Below are 13,981 nucleotides of genomic sequence, written 5' to 3' on the forward strand. Positions count from 1 at the left end.
CTCTTTAGTTATCTCATTATTGTATCTATCGCTGTTCATATAAGCATTCTATCATCGAGTGTCATTCACCATATCATTGTAGTCACTCTTCATCAACTCATCACATTGACGGCTTCACTATATCGACAAAACACTATCGTCTGATCGCAGCTATGGCTCACAAACCAAGCATATGCACAATGTCCCTAGGCCGTTGTTTCGCAGGCCACTCCCTCCCCCACAAACTCGACATGGCCGCCAAATACGGCTTCCAAGGCATAGAAGTCTTCTACGAAGACCTTGTCGACCTCGCAAAGTCCCTCCCTGGCGGCGACACACCCACCAACCAAATCACCGCCGCCCGCACAATCCGCGACCTCTGCGCCGCCCGCTCCCTTACCATCATCTGTCTCCAGCCCTTCATGCACTTTGGCGGCTTGCTCAACCGCGAGGCACAAGCACAACAATTTGAGGAGTTGAAGTTGTGGTTTGAGCTATGTCACGCTCTTGAAACAGATCTTATCTTGTTCCCTAGTAGCTTCTTACCAGAGGAGCAACTTACGGATGATATGGGTGTTATAGCCGCTGACTTTACAGTGGCTGCTGATATGGGGCTGGAGCAACAGCCGCCGATTAAGTTTGCTTTTGAGGCGTTGTGTTGGGGAACGAGGATTAACAAGTGGGAGCAAAGTTGGGATATAATCCAGCGTGTTAACCGTGAGAATTTCGGTATTTGCCTGGATAGTTATAACATCCTCGGTCGAATCTACGCCGACCCTGCAGCCGTAGGCGGCAAGACAAAAGACTGCGAGAGCGTTACCAAGGAGTCCATCAAGAGGATCCTCACAGACATCGACGTCAGCAAGGTCTTTCTGGTGCAGGTGGCTGACGGCGAGAAACTCAGTTCGCCCTTGAACGAGAGCCATCCGTTTTACAACGCGGAGCAACCGTCGCGGATGAGCTGGTCGAGAAACGCGAGGTTATTTTACGGGGAGAGTTCATATAATGCTTATCTTCCATGTAAGCAATTACTGAGGGCTGTTGTGCAAGGATTGGGGTTTGAAGGGTGGTTGAGTTTTGAGGTGTTTAATAGGAGGTTTTGTGATAAGGATCAGATTGTGCCGGAGGAGACGGCCAAGAGGGCGGCTGAGTCGTGGGAGAAGATGAAGATTGAGCTGGGGTTGAGAACGGCGGATGATGTCCAGCCGAGATTGCAGGCTATGCTGTAAATAATTTTCTGTTTTGTTTAAGTTATTATAATACCACAAGAATGTATTGTTACTATCATCTACCGTCTTTATTTGCTCACTGAACACTCGATCACAACTTTAAAACCACTCAATCCCATCATCAGACTTGGTCTGTAAACAAACAATTTTGAACGTTCATTTTCTGATGTTTAATAATGCAATGATGTGATAATATTTATAGCTTCGTCCTCAACTTCAAGTGCTTAACTGCATACTCAATCGCAGCACTGTACCCAAAAACTCCCAACCCACAAATAACTGCCTCCGCCTTATCACACAGATAACTATGATGTCTAAAAGACTCCCTCGCATGAACATTCGTGATGTGCACCTCCACAAACGGGATATCAACTCCCACCAGTGCGTCTCTTATCGCTACACTGGTATGCGTGTAAGCACCAGCGTTAATGATGATCGCATCGACGTTTCCTCGCGCTTCATGAATGCGGTCGACTATGGCGCCTTCGCTGTTGGCTTGGAAGGATACTAAGCTGGAGGAGAGGGATTCTGCTTGGGCTGAGGCGGAGGATTCGACGTCGGAGAGCGTGGTTGAGCCGTAGATGTGAGGCTCGCGTGTGCCGAGGAGATTGAGGTTTGGGCCGTTGATGAGGAGGAGACGACGAGACATGATTGCTTGTGTATGTCAATGTCAATTGAGTTATTGTGTTGTTTACTGAGTATCTCTCGTTGAGTATCACTTTATCAATGATCTCTCGCAAAAGTAAAACTCCGCCAATTCCCCAGCTTTTCCCATCTCCCCATCCCCAAACTCTCGGCATCCCCCGCGCCCGGTTAAGCCTTCATCCCTTCCCCTCTGCCCCTCCCCCCACTAACGCATCTTCCCCACAGCGCATCATAATCCGTACCGCGGAAAACACTCAATCAACGGTTTCATACGGCATTTGCTACGGACAAAACAGTTACAAGACCACTGTTTGGCTTTTATCCTTTTTCTGCGTCTTCTGGAAAAACAATAGTTTCAAACAATAATGGAGCAGCACGAATTGAACGACATTTACGCTTTTGCCGTGCAGCTCGGCAAGGATGCCGGTGACATGCTCATGGCGGCTGCTCAGCGCCGGATCGATGGGAATGGGGAGTCTTCGAGTGCTGTTTCGTATGTTGAGAAAGAGAACTCGGTAGATATCGTGACAAAGACAGACAATGGTATTCCCTCTTTGTATCCTTCTGTTCATGGTTTTAGTCACTGACTGTCTAGATGTTGAGAACTTTATTCGCACAACTGTTCTCAGTAAATATCCCGATCATGGGTATGTCTTACCCCTCGTCTTATCATGACCCTTACTAACGATGTCAGATTCCTCGGGGAAGAGTCCTACTCTGCTGGTGCTTCGCGAACATATCTCGTTGAAGACAAACCGACATGGGTAGTTGATCCTCTCGATGGCACCGTCAACTTCACACATCTCTTCCCCATGTTCTGCGTGTCAATCGCTCTAGTGGTCAAGGGTGTTCCAGTCATTGGCGTCATCAACGCACCCTTCCTACGCCAATTCTTCTCATCATGCACAGGACGAGGTGCATGGCTCAATGAGACACAGCGACTACCGTTGATCAGAAACCCGATTCCTCCGATGCCTGCTAATGCACCTAGCGGCTGTACGTTTTCGTGTGAATGGGGCAAGGACCGTCGCGACATTCCAGATGGCAACATGTCGCGAAAGGTCGAGTCTTTTGTCAACATGGCTTCGGAGAGAAATGGCAGGGGAGGAAAGGGTGGTATGGTCCATGGCATGCGAAGCTTGGGCAGCGCGACGTTGGATCTTGCGTATACCGCTATGGGATCTTTCGACATCTGGTGGGAGGGTGGATGCTGGGAATGGTATGATGATCTCACGTATTTGTCTTAACCCGGAAGCTAGTGCTAACTTTGAAAGGGACGTCGCGGCTGGTTTCGCGATTCTCGAGGAGGCTGGTGGCCTTGTAACAACCGCCAATCCTCCCAGTGACCCAGAGACTGCCGACATTACAAGAGCACATCTTGGGGGACGGCTGTATCTGGCCATACGGTAAGCACAAGTCAACTGAATCTTGAAAAGTCACTTATTAAGATTTCATAGCCCCGCAGGTCCATCAGAAACAGAAACTGGACGACAGACACAAGAACGAACAGTGAGGGAGGTCTGGAAACGAGTCCGAGAATTAGATTATAAGCGCCCAGGCGTATGAACAGCCTCAGCAATATGAACATAATAAACATATAGAACATCATTCGATGAGTACAGCATGATTGCCCATCCATATGCGCCCGAGATTGGTGGCGGAATAATTTACCTTCCAATTACATGTTGTCAACTTCCTCCATGCGGGCAACAAAATCTTCTTGTAAAAGCTGTAAGTAACCTGGAAGTGCCTCCTTGCTTCCAGAATCCTTGGCCCGTCTCAATGCATCCTGTAAGTTGAGAATGAGCTTTCTACGAGCTACAAGCCGAGTTGACTCTGAGCTACGCTTGGTCGTTTCTCGTCTTCGCCTGATGTCCTTGGCCACCTCTTCGGCTTTGTCAATGAAGGACTGAGGGAGCCCGATCGCACGTGCCAAATTGATGCCGTAGTGTTCTTCGCCGCTGGTGGCACCAGAGGTCGCCTTGTAAAGCATTGTGATATGCGGCAGCCCATCTTCAGTTGTAGAGGTAGTGGCCGCGAGGTGCAGGTTGAGAATACCCGGGCGATCCGCAAGAACCTTTGTTAGATCAATGTAGTGTGTAGCAAACCAGACAGATGCCCTGGTTTGAATCAATGCTTCAGACATTGCAATCGCAATTGCTAGGCCATCTCGGTTGCTTGTGGCCCGGCCCAGCTCGTCAATCACAGCGAGACTCTTATCGTCAATGTTCCTCAGGATAAAGGACATTTCTCGCATTTCAACAGAAAAGGTCGAAAGGTTACTCTCAATGTTATCGTCAAGCGAAACTCGAGCAAATATGCTGTGGATGATGGAGAAAGCGGCATACTCGGCAGGCACAAATGATCCGATTTGCGCCATGATCTGAAGCAATGCGACCGCCCGTATGTAGGTGCTTTTCCCACTCATATTACAGCCCGTCACGATGTGGAAGCAATATTGCTCTGTGGAGTAATAATCATTGGGTACAAAGCTGCCGTTCATGGTCTATATCAGTCAGTCAGCGTGTATCAGTAGTGGCTTCTCGCACTCACTTTATCGAGGACAGGGTGTCTCGCTGCTTTCAATGCGAGCGTCGTGCTGAGATCTGGCTTCACGTAGTCCCGGGTAGTTGCAAGCTGCGCAAATGAAGAGATCATGTCGACAAGCGCAACCGATTCGCAGACACGGAACAAGTGTGGGACATCAGAACGTAGTTCTTTCAGCAAGTCTTGTACAACCTTGTCGCTTCGAATGACAACCTCATTGGAGGTATCGGACAACCTCAGATTGAGCTTGACCAAGTCAAGTGTCTGGCATTCAATCTTGTCCTTCTTTCGCACCACATTGATCAACAGATCCGGAAGGGGACGGTCATCGAAGTCTGCCGCTCGCAGCCTTAGCCAATACTTGCGCCCATTATCGTATCGGAGGTTAGCATCAAGTCCGTGTAACTCTAGATCCTATTAGTAACATATTACACAAAAGACATGTTTAGTACCATTCAAAACATCGATGTGCTGGTGGATATCTTCGGTGAGCTCTTTGTATGTCTGGCGAGCAACATCAAGCATTCCGTTGATGCCCGCTTTGACAGCAAAGGTTCTCTGATTTCGAAGATCTAGCGCAGACTTCATGTAAGTAACGTCCGCTTCAATTGTCTGTCGGATCGTATTGAGACTGTGGCTTGTGATTTCAGGGCGACACAGCTCTCGGACCTTGGTTAGTAACACGCTGTTGGCAGGACCCAACGCCGTGTGAAGTTCGGGGATTGACTCCAGAAAGTTTTTGATCATGAGGACCTGGTTGATCTGTTCTTCTACTTGTTGGACATCGGCATTGGTGGGAACAATGATCAACTTCGGGAGTTAGCAGGATATATGTCAATTAGGTGGCCAGCTTGCCTTGGTCAGGAGCTTTTCCGTGTCATGAAAGAGCTTGAGGGCTGCTCGAGTTAGCGAGATTCTATGCTATCGCTGCAAAACTTGCCTTTACGAATCTCCAAGAACATTTCTTCATTAGTGGTCAACTCGTCCAACGCATCATACCGAGGTGTGATGAAGAGATCTGGGCGAGTGGGTGGCTGAAGCATATTGCTACGAAGCATCCTTGAACCCATCGGGGTGCATGTATGGTTCAGTAGGCCGAAGAGAGAATCTTTAGACTTTGAGTTTCGGAGATTCTGCATGATCTCAAGCGATTGAATAGCCGAAATGTCAATCATCATGGTATCTTCTGAAGGTCGGTATTGGATGCGGAGCGAGTGCGGCACGAAGTTGATTGAGAAGTGTTGTTGAATATACTTCATTGCCTGTTCCGAGTTAGTATCTTCATCGAAGTCCCCGGATGACTTGACTTACAGCGGCAAGAGAACTAATGGCATAGAACTTGCCCTGTGTAGCCACCTTCAAAGGTTTGATGTCATCCTTGAAAGCTAGGTTGTGTATATACTCCAGCCCTTCTGTCTCAGACCATGCTGACCGTTCAATCGCGTCGATTTGGGTTTCAGGAATGAGGTCTTGTATAAGAGAAAAGAGGGTGCTGGGGTTGTTTGGTGGACAGGCAGTAGTCATGAAGATAATGCGTGAGGGTGCAGACAGCTGGATCTTGTGAATTGTTTTGACATATGATTGATTGTCACATATTTGACTGATGACAGCCTCCCCAAGAGAAACATTAACAAATGCGATTCCGACTGCAGGAGAAACTCCACGAGCCTCGCTCACTGCGCATACAATGGTCTGCGCTTCGCTGAACCCTAGTATTGATGAGGCGGTTCCATTGCGAGACTTCCTTCCAGATGCAGTACCAGGTCTCGATCCAGGACGTACGGTAGAAGGTCTTGAGATGTTAGGTCTTTTGCTATTCCCTGAGTGATCGTATCCAAAGTATTCGCTTAGACTGGTCTGTGGTCGCCTGGGGGCCAAGGAGCTCCGGGCTGCAGTGTGGTCAAGATGTGCTTGGCTATCGCTGCTCTGGAAGTAACTCGAAGACGAGCGACTGGCAGTTCTAGATGGCATGGAGCGGAATCGCTCTGTATTCACATCCATGTTGCGATCGATCCGCTGTGGTCAGCAAAGGGTAATGTCTAGATGGGTGTAGACAGGAAGTGCGGTGATCTTTTTGTGATTTAGAGTAAAAATTGGAAAAATCACTTGGAAAAAAATGTGTTGCGTAGAACTGGCGGTACCTTCCTGCGTTGGTGGTGAGGAACCTCAAGACCCTGAGCGAGTTTTGGGAAGGAGCAGCCAGGGAAAGCACCATCATGCCGTATATCGAGTAACTGCACGAGAAATCGTTGATGCTTCATCTACGCACTATCTATAACTTTCTATTCTCATGTTGACATTACTCGTGACTTCTTTCAAGGGAATGTAGTGCTCATCTAAAGTAACAAGAAATTGTGAAAATCCCGAATTTATGGCAAAGGCAAGCGAGAGTGGCCCCAGGAAGCTAGCCCTCACAATTCCAAGATTCGGGACCTGGGGTGTAGGCCCCAAGTATTTGCTGACGATGTGTAACAGAGCAGGCATGATGAAAGAGAATAAGGCCAAGTTGACAAGAGCTACTTCGCTAATGAGAGTATTTGTCTGGTTCGCGTATTAGTCTAGGCGTTAAATTCGTGTGCTGCCAAACTTGTCCTCGAAAGTTTCCAATCAAAACGAGAGGATGCATACTGTACCAGAGCGCGGAGTGAGATGCCTCGAAAGTTGCTGATAAGAAATCCTACCGCCTCCAGGCACATATTGTGACACGAGGGTATGAAGCGGAGAAGATGGAATTGATCGAAGGACGCATGGAGAACTGCCCACAGGATACTATGGCCTTGCTCCTGCGACGTTGGCGGGTCTTCACTTGAGTCAATGGTCGCCGGGGATGGGGCTATATGATCCTTTGGCATAATCAAAAGGAGCGGAAAGGTCAGCAATAGCAAGACATAGCTCATGAGGAAGGGAAGCCTTGGTGAAATGTCAGCAGCAGCGGAAGCAACCAGAGGGCCTACCAACTCACTAAGGATGAAACACGAGTAGAAGTAGTAGAGGCCTCGAGTCCTATAAACGTAAGCTCTCCCTTCTGGCCATTCAAGGGCTGAAGGTTACATTGTCTCCTCGGTGCATGTTTTTGTAATCATAGCAGCAAGTTACATGTCTGCCGCGTATCTTTCTCCTCTCACGATTAGGAATAGAGCAGGAGCCCACACCAGCTTAATGGGGAGTACAGAACTAGTAACTATTACGCTGTCAGCCCCAGGATACTGTGCATGCCTACAATTGAATGCTTAAGAACGATGAGAGTCCAAGTGAGGCTCATCAAGATGCCCGCCAAAACAACCATGAACACACCCCGTTGACCTCGATGATCAGCTGTGCGACGAATGGGCAGCGCAACAATGATGGCTGCCAGGAACATCAGGGTCAAATCTATCATACGAACATGTTACCTACCAGAGAATGTCTGACCCGAGCAGAGGTGCATCTTCTAGCTCTATAACTACACCAAATTAATAAATGAATAATAACATAGAGCAAGCCAACCAGAAATAGTTTCCGCTGGAACCTGACCCTGAGCATGAGTGTAATGGATGCTGTTGTAAATTGAGGTTTGAGTGGTCTCGTATGTCTAAGATCAAGTTACCGAAACAGGAAGTCAGAATGAAATAAGCACGTTCCAATTAATTAATGTGAGCAGTAGACTTTTTAACACTTCTCTTAAATGATGAATGAGGATGAGGCTTTCTAGACGCAAGGTACCACTACAGATAGAAGATAGTGTAGCCAGTCGTTGATGAATTAAACGATTCGTGATGCTCTTAGCTTGTACAAGTCCACTCTTGTCCCGTGCTACTATCTTTTGCTCCAGACCTCCTTGGAATACATATCATTATGCCGGAGGAACGACCTCGATGGCTTCAGGTATCACGAAACCTTGGCTAGCTACATCTAAACTGTCTTATCCTCAGTGCATTGTCGTCCACGGCAAAGCCAATATAGGGCTGCTATCCTTGTCCATTACTTGCGCCCTTTCTTTCATACAGCGCCTTAAATATCTATTGGTCAGCATTCGCAGCTTCCTCTTAGGGAGGGTGGCATCGCTCAATCAGGGAGAGCGGCCCGTCGAACGAAGCTGGCGTTGTTCTTTGTACCAGTGCTCCCAACACCTCGGCCTTTGGGATGCACGTCAAAGAATCAGATGGTAGCAAGACTCTTTCGTAACATGGGTTCATGGTGGTGGTCGTGCTGATATTGATAGCCACCTATGGCACCTTAATTTGGTACGGGACATGAGATCAGACAAGGATGATTAGAGTAGTCTAGTCTGGGCAATCAAAAAGGCCGAATGGCCTATAAGCATCCAGACTGGCCGCTACATGTACCCTATGGCCGATAGCGCGAGGAGTGTCGGTTCAACGCCCAGTGATAGCTTTACGACATTTGGGATGAGACAAAGAGCACTTCGATAGCTTTATAAATCAGTTTAGATAGGTTTTTAATAATTTATAAAAGCAGCACTTTGATCGGTAACGTCATCTAGAAAACTATGATGTCTTCCGTAAGGAACAGGACTACATTAAACTTGCTTTCAGATTCTTATGTATGATTAATTGGACACCATCACAGGCGAGATTTATCAACCTTGGAAGATCCATAAGTAGCTGCCCAGGGTTCATAGTCCTCCAAAGCCATAACACGCTGCATCTGTCGTCGTCTCAGACCAATATTTCCTCCATCAAACAACGGATAGCACATAACCTCATTCAACAACCTAGGGAAAGACATGTCCTTTGCATATGACTTCATGCCAACAGCCTTCATAGCATCGATGACACACTCAACAGCAACATCGGTAGTGTAGATCTTGGTTTGCATAGCCATCTCAAGCTTGACCTTCCATTCAAGAGCCTCATCCTCAAGGGTGGTCACTGCCTTCCACACTAGAAGACGACTAGTCTCAAGACGAATCTTGCAGTCGATGAGCTTATCAGCTACACTCTGATGCTCGATAATATGCTTGGAGCCACCGCGAGTATCGGATTTGGCAAAGGCGAGAGCTTCTTCGAATGCAGCGCGGGCAGTTCCTATCGCCATGGCGCCAACAAGAGCAGCTGACATGGCAAAGGCTGTCTCGACTAGACCTTGAGCTTTGAGACCAGGAGTGCAAAGAAGGTTCTCATGAGGAACACGGAACTCGGTGAAGCGAGTGTGAGGACCAGAGGTGGTGATGTGGCCTGCAAGTTCAGGTTCACCCAGGATCTGATAGGCGTCCTTCTTGTTATTGGCGATGGTCTCTCGAGTTACCAATAGCACAGCAATCTGGGTTGCTGGATCGACGTTGGGATCTTGGGGCTTGGATGGATCGTCTGAGACTCTACAGACAACGCATGCAAGATCAGCCCCTTTATAGTCCCAGCCACCACTGTTGGAGGGCCAGAGCTAAACATGTGTTAGTATATCCTTGAGAGTTTGGGGATGAAGTGTACAAACCTTTTCACCATTGATGACCCACTCATTTCCAACCTTTCTAGCTGTCGTCTGCAGACCTGGTCCGCCCTTCTGTAGCCAATTCGCCGTTCCATTGGGCTCAGAGTGCATCAAACTGGCCAGAGGTTCACCCTCGCCGGAAATAAAAGGCTTCAAGAACTTCTCCTGCAGGGAAGGTGAATCGCAAAGAATCACGGGCATTAGACCAAGTGCAGTAGCAACAATGGTGATTGAAGTAGCTGGTTCAACTGCAAAGAGCTCCTCAAGGATAATGCTCTCGTGAACTAGACTCTCCATAGTTCCACCAAGAGGAATGGGAACTTGAGCTTTGATCAAGCCCTGACGAACAGCCCCCCTATAAAAGGGTCTGGTAGCTTGAAAGCGAGAGAGCTGGTCTTTCTGGGTGCTGTACTCTGCTGAGGCTTTGGTGAGGACAGTGTTTGCGAAGGCCTGAGCATGTCGTCGGGCTTCGAGTTGAGAGGGAGAGAGTTTGAAGTCAACCATTGTTTACAAGCACTGGAAAGTGTAATTAAGAAAATACTGAGTAGGTATGTATCACGAGCAAATTTCTCTCCAGATGTAGAGACTCTTGTCAGTTTATATAACAATTCCTCTATTCCAGCCTCTTATCAATATGCCCTATACCTGACAATGTGAAGCTGGTTAACTGTTACCCGACCACTTCCCCCGCTCGTGGATGGGCTGATCATATCTTGCTATCATGTAGAATTGAAGCTAGCAATGATAGATGCGAGCTAGTATTCTGAAGATCAGGGATAATCTGGGGTAGTGGGTGTTTGGAATCCGGGGCAGATTGGATAACTGCTACCCGGACCCAGACGTTTCAGCAAACTCTGTTTATCAGCTTTACCCGTATCAGGGAAAATGATCTACTGCTGTTGGGTAGGCAATGACCTGATTGCCAAATGACCTGAGCCGGCCAGCCGACAGCTTGTGATAGAAAAGCAAAGTGTCGAAAGCAATCTAGAGGTATTATTAGACTAAGGGGAGTGTGCATTTTACCTACCTAGGTAGCTATATAATTAAATACATCAGGGAATAAAGAAAGCATGAAGAATTACCTAACTTAGGTAGGCAGGCAAGAGGGTAGAAGAAAACATAAGGTAATTTAATATCAGGGTTTATATGATAAACATATATAGCAGGTTTGCAATAACTCCAGTGCCTACGGGCGAAGGCCTCTGCACTGAAATGGTCTATCGGAACAAAAGTTCAAATACTTTTTTGCCCTCACATACATAAACCTGAAGGTCACAAGCTCGAACCATTGTCCTGTTGGTTTTTCTTTTACCTCGCTCATTCTATTTCCCCATAATCTAACAAGCGTGCAAGTGTCGTTCTTTGGCATCTCATTGATTTGACGCTTTCACCACATGAATCCCCGACCATGCCTAAATAAGTCATGTATGTCGTTCATTGCTGTACTGGCATGTCCATACCTCAGTCCGACAGAAGATGCGACCGAAGAAATAGGTACCTTATTCTGGAAGTTATGTTTCACTCTTGCTTTGTTAATAAGATTCCGTTCAAACTTCACGGATTAGTCCCCCCCTATTCGCCGTTGAGCTACAACCTGTGCCGCCGGGCCGTTGGCTACTAAATCATCGTTTGTGTAATCCTTGCTATAGCCCATTACAACCAGTAAGGTTTTATCTCTTTCCAATTCACCTGAGCATTGGTATCTTGGTGGCCTGACGACCTTGAGCTCCATCGTTTTCTACTTCCAACATCTTTTTGCATCATCTCCAGTAAATTGATAGTGTATCTCAATATCTCAACTCTCTGATACTTGACATGTCGAATACTTCTATCAGGGGCAAGTCCAAGACTTCAGTACAGCACCTGCCTGGCTAGGCCTACCTTGCCTGCCTCACCTTGCGTTTTCAGTTTCTCTGCTGTACCTAAGGTAGATAGTTACCTCAGGTTAAGGAAGGCATATCATGATATCTGCATTTCTGGTGGCCACCCAAGAATGCAGTGCTGGCGGCAAGAGCACCCCGGCCAGTGCCCCAAGATTGCCGAAAGCTACTGGTCCTCTGTTCACTGCTGCCTTTAAAAATAATTCCCTCTGCTTCTCAAGGAAAGAGAGCGCTCAAACGAGGCGTGGTTTATCTACTTCTTGCCAAATATAGTAGGCTTCTACCCATCAGGCAGTCGCTCCCGGAGTATTATAGCATTTAAGCACCTGAGGCAGAACCTGAATGCCCGCCATTATAAAACCGCTCTATCCCTCATTTTTCTTCCTCTTCTTTTCTTATCTCTTCAGTATAGGGGTCTATACTCGGGCTAGCCTAGGGGTTAAACTTTTTTATTTTGGCTTTATATAGACCTGCTTGCTCGTGCTGGTCGTGGGTAAGGGTTTGGCTTGCGCTGCGGCGGGGTCATTCCATGTGTATACTTTTTGGAACTCAAGGGATGCTTCTGGTATTACACTGCCTCCAGAGAGCGTCCCGATCTCTTTTTTTCATTGTGTTCTCGGTCTTGCACTGGGGCATGAAGAAGAAACTTGCTTGGCGTTGACATACAGGGAGGCTAATAGCAGTACAGGATGATATGAATATCTCGTTACCATTCATACCTCGCTAACCACTATCTGGCCAAGTAATGGCCCAGCGGGCCTGAAGAAAATGGTGACCCTGGAGCCCCAGCCAAGAAGTGCAACGTCGATTCGAAGACCGTTAAAAGTAAGCCAGTTCTAGTGTGGTCTTCTCTCGCATAGTCTAGACTGGATATCCCCGTTACGATCGAAAGCAAAGAACATGCCGATATTATGGCACTTTAGTGAGAGGCCTCCAGGTATAGCTAGTCGTCGGCGTCGTGAAGCTCGGTTGGGTTATTCGCGACGGGGTTTTTTCCCTCAGAGGGCTAGCGGCTCGACAAAGCAGTCTCGGCCTCGGATCGTGATTTGGAGATGGTAACCAGAATGGTCATCAGGAATCGTACAGGCTCTAGCGTCCAGGTGTTGATAAGGATGTTGTAGAGCAGGAAGATTTCTGACTCTTCTGGCTTGCAGCTAAGAAGTCGACCGTGGTCGGAGTTGCTAGACAGGCCGAGGAAGATGCATTGAAAGAGAAGGTCGATTTTATAGCACCCTCATAAGAAATCAGCATAGGAGTTTCTGGCATCAGGAGCAAGGATTAATCCTCAGGAAAGGTCATACCAAAGGCTGCTGGTTGCAAGTCTAGAACAGGCTCCGCTGTTAGTCTCAGCAGACTTTTAAAGGATCACTTAAAATCCATGCATTCACGAATCCTAAGACTTGACATTGTATCATAGGTTCTCAGGGATAATCTGGGGTAGTGGGTGTTTAGAATCCGGGGCAGATTGGATAATTGTTACCCGGACCCAGCTTGACACTTCAGTCCACTCACTTTATTACCTTTATCCGTATCAAAGAAATTGATCTGCTATCATTGGATATATTAGTATCAGCCAATGGGACTAGATAGCAAATATCATGATAAACAGAAGATACCCTGGAGATAAATAACACTCGGACCCGTGGTTCCTGGAGGCTGATTGCCGAACGAGCTGAGCCGGCTACTGAGAAGTCAGGACAGATACACCAAGAGCAGTTCAAATGCCGGAGGCTGCCCCGAAGGTACTCATAGATTCGGTCTTTCGGTTAAATAAATATGATACCAGATCGCAGCAATGAAAACATCGTGAGTATGAGCTGGCATTGGTGCCCTCCTCATATAAGCTTCACCACTAACTCAATTCTCACAAAAAAAACCAAAAGCCATCTGAAATTAAATCTTTCGACTCGTAATGATGCATCATGATTTCTTTTGGCTACGTTGTAAGAAATAAAGTTAGACATAAAGCAAGAAATAAAGGAAAGACATGGCGCATATGTGAACTTTTGAAACCTGAATGCCTTAGATACTGCCTGGGCCCAGAATACAGTGCGCGTTGCGGCTCAACCAAGGTTCGGGAAAATAAAGGTCAGTAATGGGTGAGTTCCCAACTTGGTAATTGGGTGTTTCATGCCCAACGTTAACAAAACAGTAGAGACAAGATATCATACATGGCAGGATGCATGGAAGTTATCATCCAAGGGGTCGTCAGCTCATGTTACACGAGCAGGGAGCGACAGCGCAAGTCCCCAAAACAGCCGAGAATTTGCC

General features: G+C 47.3%; 5 protein-coding genes across 5 annotated transcripts; 2 read left to right on the forward strand and 3 right to left on the reverse strand.

Moving 5' to 3' along the window:
- Positions 1 to 179: 179 nt before the first annotated feature.
- Positions 180 to 1,208, forward strand: FOBCDRAFT_238603 (xylose isomerase-like protein; the record flags this gene model as incomplete). The annotated part of the gene is made up of 1 exon (XM_031180104.2): positions 180 to 1,208. One exon carries the CDS (start codon positions 180 to 182, stop codon positions 1,206 to 1,208), a length of 1,029 nt encoding a protein of 342 aa, XP_031045991.2.
- A 57-nt stretch (positions 1,209 to 1,265) lies between these two features.
- Positions 1,266 to 1,921, reverse strand: FOBCDRAFT_219773 (Dehydroquinase). The gene has a single exon (XM_031180103.3). The coding sequence runs from the start codon at positions 1,855 to 1,857 to the stop codon at positions 1,405 to 1,407; it is 453 nt and encodes a 150-aa protein (XP_031045990.2). The 5' UTR covers positions 1,858 to 1,921; the 3' UTR covers positions 1,266 to 1,404.
- Positions 1,922 to 2,095: 174 nt separating this feature from the next.
- FOBCDRAFT_179973 (inositol monophosphatase) lies at positions 2,096 to 3,472 on the forward strand. Its single transcript, XM_031180102.3, has 5 exons — positions 2,096 to 2,396; positions 2,449 to 2,500; positions 2,548 to 3,072; positions 3,128 to 3,259; positions 3,311 to 3,472. Exons 1-5 carry the CDS (start codon positions 2,219 to 2,221, stop codon positions 3,417 to 3,419), a joined length of 996 nt encoding a protein of 331 aa, XP_031045989.1. The 5' UTR covers positions 2,096 to 2,218; the 3' UTR covers positions 3,420 to 3,472.
- A 59-nt stretch (positions 3,473 to 3,531) lies between these two features.
- On the reverse strand, positions 3,532 to 6,884 carry FOBCDRAFT_238606 (muts domain V-domain-containing protein; the record flags this gene model as incomplete). Its single annotated transcript, XM_059610225.1, has 7 exons — positions 3,532 to 4,359; positions 4,407 to 4,807; positions 4,853 to 5,173; positions 5,347 to 5,662; positions 5,712 to 6,360; positions 6,542 to 6,634; positions 6,670 to 6,884. 7 exons carry the CDS (start codon positions 6,882 to 6,884, stop codon positions 3,532 to 3,534), a joined length of 2,823 nt encoding a protein of 940 aa, XP_059464617.1.
- Positions 6,885 to 8,963: 2,079 nt separating this feature from the next.
- Positions 8,964 to 10,334, reverse strand: FOBCDRAFT_133238 (Nitroalkane oxidase in complex with Spermine, A competitive inhibitor; the record flags this gene model as incomplete). Its single annotated transcript, XM_031180099.2, has 2 exons — positions 8,964 to 9,782; positions 9,834 to 10,334. 2 exons carry the CDS (start codon positions 10,332 to 10,334, stop codon positions 8,964 to 8,966), a joined length of 1,320 nt encoding a protein of 439 aa, XP_031045986.2.
- Positions 10,335 to 13,981: the final 3,647 nt, after the last annotated feature.

This window comes from Fusarium oxysporum, chromosome IV (genome assembly GCF_013085055.1).
Source record: "Fusarium oxysporum Fo47 chromosome IV, complete sequence".
Lineage (NCBI taxonomy): Eukaryota > Fungi > Ascomycota > Sordariomycetes > Hypocreales > Nectriaceae > Fusarium > Fusarium oxysporum.

Bases quoted from the DNA above. Each gene is read 5' to 3' on its own strand.
- FOBCDRAFT_219773 (XM_031180103.3), bottom strand. From the start codon at position 1,857: ATGTCTCGTCGTCTCCTCCTCATCAACGGCCCAAACCTCAATCTCCTC.
- FOBCDRAFT_179973 (XM_031180102.3), top strand. From the start codon at position 2,219: ATGGAGCAGCACGAATTGAACGACATTTACGCTTTTGCCGTGCAGCTC. The intron at 2,501-2,547 runs GTATGTCTTACC...TAACGATGTCAG, and splicing joins AGTAAATATCCCGATCATGG to ATTCCTCGGGGAAGAGTCCT. The intron at 3,260-3,310 runs GTAAGCACAAGT...AAGATTTCATAG, and splicing joins CGGCTGTATCTGGCCATACG to CCCCGCAGGTCCATCAGAAA.